This window comes from Labrus mixtus, chromosome 9 (genome assembly GCF_963584025.1).
Source record: "Labrus mixtus chromosome 9, fLabMix1.1, whole genome shotgun sequence".
NCBI classification, from domain to species: Eukaryota; Metazoa; Chordata; class Actinopteri; order Labriformes; family Labridae; genus Labrus; species Labrus mixtus.
This window is the reverse complement of record NC_083620.1, coordinates 31,213,616-31,218,615: the sequence shown is the minus strand read 5'-3', so window position 1 is coordinate 31,218,615 and position 5,000 is coordinate 31,213,616. Positions and strand designations below refer to the sequence as shown.

Below are 5,000 nucleotides of genomic sequence, written 5' to 3'. Positions count from 1 at the left end.
TTTAACTTCCTGTTGTTCGGGCTCTTCTCCGTTGTCATGGCTATGCCGGAGTCCCCCCTCCAGGCTCCGCCCACACCTCCTGGCCCGCCCATGCACGGTCCCGGGCGTATGTTTTTCCCTGAAGGAGAGAACATGACGGGTCCTGGAGACCTGGACCTGGAAGAGTACTGTCAGGTCCTGCTACAGGTCCCGGTCCCCCCAGACCAGCTCCCCTGGTACTGTCAGTGCACGCAGTGCAGGAGCCAGCCGGGGCCTAAAGGAGAGCCCGGAGAGCGCGGCGTGCCAGGTAAGAGGAGGAGCAGAGGGCGCTGTCTGAGTGAAATATAAAAAATCATCAGTAACCGTGCTACGTGTTCGTCACAGGACGTCCAGGAAGTCCTGGGAGGAGAGGGATGACGGGGTTCAGAGGTCCTCCAGGTTTCGTAGGCAGAGCAGGGATCAAAGGTACTACATTACCCATCATCCTTTGCTGCTACTTCCTGTTTGTGAACTGGTGATGATGTGTTTGTGTTCGACCTTCAGGACAGAAAGGAGAGGAAGGCGAGAAGGGCGAGCAAGGAACGCAGGGATTCACCGGCGCCAAAGGAGGCCGAGGGTTCAAAGGTGAGCATCAGAGACGAGACTGGACCCGGTCTTAAGGGACCGTCCTGGTCCAGATCGTAGACGTAGATCGGACCTCCCCCTGCTGACTGGCTGCAGTATAGGTGTCTGATCTGATCTTGTTTCTGTGGTCCTGCAGGTGACAAAGGTGAACCAGGTCTGGAGGGCCGCTCAGGGGTACAGGGTCCAAAAGGAGACGATGGGGTCTGTCCAGAGTCCTGTGACTCCAGCCATGTCCCTCCAGGACCATCTGGTCTACCTGGCCCTTCAGGACCCAGAGGACTGCCTGGCCGTCCTGGACTGACAGGGTCTGAGGGTCCAAAAGGGGACATGGGTGAGGTTGGGGTCCCAGGAGTCCCTGGATCTGTGGGTGGGAAAGGAGAGCCAGGATCCCCTGGGGACTGCAATTGTACCGATGGTGGAGATGGGGCTCCAGGGCCCAAGGGGGGCAAAGGGGACATGGGGAACCAGGGTCAGGTGGGGGTATCAGGTCCTCAGGGTCCACAGGGGGACATGGGGCCCATGGGGATGATGGGTCCTCCTGGTCCCTGCATGTCCCCAATCCAGTCAGCCTTCTCTGCAGGACTTGAGACCAGCTACCCCCCACCCAATGCCCCTGTGGTGTTTTCAAAAGTCCTCTACAACCTACAGGGGGGGTACGACCCAGTGTCCGGACTCTACACCGCCCCCATTAATGGAACCTATATGTTCAGCTTCCATCTGACGGTCCATGAGCGAGTTCTTAAAGTGGGTCTGTTCCATAACTTCAGACCAATTGTAATAACGACTGACCCCAAAGTCCTCGGGACCACGTCACACTCCGTGGTCCTGCACCTGGCCCGAGGGGACCAGGTCTGGGTCCAGGTGAAGAACTCTGTCACTAACGGGATGTACGCGGGCGCCGAGTCGAGCAGCACCTTCTCTGGATTCCTGCTCCACCCAGAGTCATGTGACCTGGCCTCACTGAGGAGCCCCGTCCCCTTTGGGAGCCCCCCTGAGGGGGAGTACAGCTGGGTCAGCATGACGGGGTCCATGACTGAAGGAGGATCCAAATAGCTTCAGTGAACATGCTGGTGGGAGGAGTCACATCAGGACCACCGGAGAGCGCTGCAGGGGACTTCCGTACGATTTATTGTCCCCTTGTGCTGCCAAACATCCAGCAAGGCCCCGCCCCTTTAGTACTATGAACCACCAATAAGACATCTTTTGGTATGTGTCCTCTGAATAAAGGTTTTATTTTGGAGAGTCAGCTTCCTGTGTCCTCTGAATAAAGGTTTTATTTTGGAGAGTCAGCTTCCTGTTTCCTGTCAGTGTGAATACAGAATCGTGCTGTTTTAAACTCTGCATGAAGACATACTGAAAGTCTGCTTTACATTTCTCTGTTAATGAATCAACAGCTGCTAAAGTTTAAACAGATTACAGAACAGAAGAAGAAAGTATTCTCCTGTGTTTTTTCCATTTACTCAAAATGAATGTTGAGCCTGAGCAGCTCCTGTAGTCTGGGCTCATCTCAGAGGTTAGCTTGAGCTGTAGAAAGAATCCAGGTCTGACTCCACCCAGTCCCGCCCTGCTGGGCTGTGATTGGCTGAAGATATCTGTCAGCTAAATATGACTGATCCTTTTTACCTGGACAGGAAACAGGTAACTGTTCAACCTGTTTGTTTGGTCGTATCTTAATGATGTTTCTGTGATCCCTGAACCTGTGTGACGATGATGAGTAGATTAAATAATAAAAACACTTCCAGGCTGATTGTGTGTGTGTGTGTGTGTGTGTGTGTGTGTGTGTGTGTGCGCGCGTGTTCATCAGACAACAGAAAACTACTGATCCTAGAGTTTCTGGTTCAAGATCAGCTGATTAGAGTTAATAAAAGCTATAAAAGATAAGCTCTATTTTTGGGTAAAATGTAATATTAACTAAATAAACTCAATTAAAACAATTCAATTAAACTTTGTGACCAATTATATTTTAGATTAAATCAAATTGTAAGTTAATTCATAATATTAACTAAACACAATGTAAAAATACTTTGAATAAGTTTAATGAAAACAATTCTAGTAGACTTTATATGACTTTATATACTCGATCTATCAGTGCAGGAGTAAAGGTAACATCACGATGTCTTTCAGCTGGAGAAGACGTGGTTACAGGTGAGTGAAATGGTTTTCCAGCTGTTATATTTTAATAAAATTTTAATTTTATATTTATATTTCAATAAACTTCATCTCATCAAGTTTATTGAATTAAAACCAGTGGAAGTTGTAGTTTGACCAAAATGACCGGTTTAAAACTCTGGTTTTGAGTAGTGGAAGAGTGAACGTGACGCTAGCAAGATCAGGTTGAACACGGGTTAGCGTCCCCGCTTTGACCTCATTATGTGGTCACGCACAGTCACTCTCAGTAACTATCAGTCAGTCAGTCTCTCACAGTAACTCTCAGCCACTCACTGTCACTCAGAGCCACTCACTGTCACTCAGAGCCACTCACAGCCAATCACTGTCACTCAGAGTCACTGACAGTCACTCAGAGTCACTGACAGTCACTCAGAGTCACTGACAGTCACTCAGAGTCACTGACAGTCACTCAGAGTCACTGACAGTCACTCACAGTCACTCAGAGTCACTGACAGTCACTCACAGTCACTCACAGCCAATCACTGTCACTCAGAGTCACTGACAGTCACTGACAGTCACTCAGAGTCACTGACAGTCACTCAGTCACTGACAGTCACTCAGTCACTGACAGTCACTCACAGTCACTCAGAGTCACTCACAGTCACTGACAGTCACTCAGTCACTGACAGTCACTCACAGTCACTCAGAGTCACTCAGAGTCACTGACAGTCACTCAGAGTCACTCACAGTCACTCACAGTCACTGACAGTCACTGACAGTCACTCAGAGTCACTCAGAGTCACTGATAGTCGCTCACAGTCACTGACAGTCACTCAGAGTCACTGACAGTCACTCAGAGTCACTGACAGTCACTCAGAGTCACTCACAGTCACTCAGAGTCACTGACAGTCACTCAGAGTCACTGACAGTCACTCAGTCACTCACAGTCACTGACAGTCACTCAGAGTCACTGACAGTCACTCAGAGTCACTGACAGTCACTCAGTCACTGACAGTCACTCACAGTCACTGACAGTCACTCAGAGTCACTGACAGTCACTCAGAGTCACTGACAGTCACTGACAGTCACTCAGAGTCACTCACAGTCACTGACAGTCACTCAGAGTCACTGACAGTCACTCAGAGTCACTCACAGTCACTGACAGTCACTCAGAGTTACTGACAGTCACTGACAGTCACTCAGAGTCACTGACAGTCACTCACAGTCACTGACAGTCACTCAGAGTCACTGACAGTCACTCAGTCACTCAGAGTCACTGACAGTCACTCACAGTCACTCAGAGTCACTCACAGTCACTGACAGTCACTGACAGTCACTCAGAGTCACTGACAGTCACTCACAGTCACTCACAGTCACTGACAGTCACTCACAGTCACTGACAGTCACTCAGAGTCACTCAGTCACTGACAGTCACTGACAGTCACTCAGAGTCACTGACAGTCACTGACAGTCACTCAGAGTCACTGACAGTCACTCACAGTCACTCACAGTCACTCAGAGTCACTGACAGTCACTCAGAGTCACTGACAGTCACTCACAGTCACTCAGAGTCACTGACAGTCACTCACAGTCACTCAGAGTCACTGACAGTCACTCACAGTCACTGACAGTCACTCACAGTCACTCACAGTCACTCAGTCACTGACAGTCACTCACAGTCACACAGGTCGTAAAATAGGTCTGCTTCTTTTGGACATATAGAGCTTTCTGCCGGATACCCAGCCTGAGTCAATGCACGTAACGCAGCACATGGTTAATTCATAATCACGTGGAGCGGGGGGGGGGGGGGGGGGCGGAGCCTAAAGATGGTCAACCGTAACACTCACATTTATTTTGAAATACTGAGCTTTAAGGTCTAACAGACTGTTAGGTATTAGTTGCTGACTTCTGTATTAATGTTGTTTGGCTATCGTTAGCCAAACAACAGCTCCTCATAGAGCCATGAGCGGCCCTCAGGAGGACCACAGCCACAGGTTGAACCACCAAACAAATATAAAGAAATATAAACCATGAAGAGCACAGATGTGTTTTATTTTTTATCAGCTCACAAACACACGAGTCATCTCCATCTCCTCTCCTCCTTACCTCCTCTCCGACAAGGTGAGGAGATGAGGATGTGAGGAGAGGAGGAGGCGGTCCTTCAGAGCGTTTGTCCATCTGTTGCCATGGTAACCGCTCTGTTTATCACCTGTCACATAAACAATCATAAGATCATATATATTTATAAAATGTTTGTCACGTTCGTCTCCTTCTTTAAGCTTCTTTAA

At 49.1% G+C, this 5,000-nt stretch overlaps 2 protein-coding genes across 6 annotated transcripts in view; one reads left to right on the top strand and one right to left on the bottom strand.

Moving 5' to 3' along the window:
• LOC132980991 (complement C1q tumor necrosis factor-related protein 7-like) overlaps positions 1-2,339 on the top strand; it is a 2,357-nt gene extending 18 nt beyond the window's left edge. Inside the window, exons 1-5 of the mRNA XM_061047417.1 lie at positions 1-286; positions 364-444; positions 523-603; positions 740-1,815; positions 1,874-2,339. The exon at positions 1-286 is cut by the window's left edge and continues 18 nt beyond it. Coding sequence (XP_060903400.1) covers positions 1-286; positions 364-444; positions 523-603; positions 740-1,656 — 1,365 coding nt within the window. The 3' untranslated portion in view covers positions 1,657-1,815; positions 1,874-2,339. The remainder of the gene's footprint in view (positions 287-363; positions 445-522; positions 604-739; positions 1,816-1,873) is intronic.
• Positions 2,340-4,745: 2,406 nt separating this feature from the next.
• atg16l1 (ATG16 autophagy related 16-like 1 (S. cerevisiae)) overlaps positions 4,746-5,000 on the bottom strand; it is a 29,326-nt gene continuing 29,071 nt past the window's right edge. For all 5 annotated transcript variants that reach the window (XM_061047412.1, XM_061047414.1, XM_061047415.1 and 2 more), the window contains one exon: positions 4,746-5,000. This exon is cut by the window's right edge and continues 275 nt beyond it. The gene's annotated coding sequence lies outside the window, so the exon portion shown is untranslated.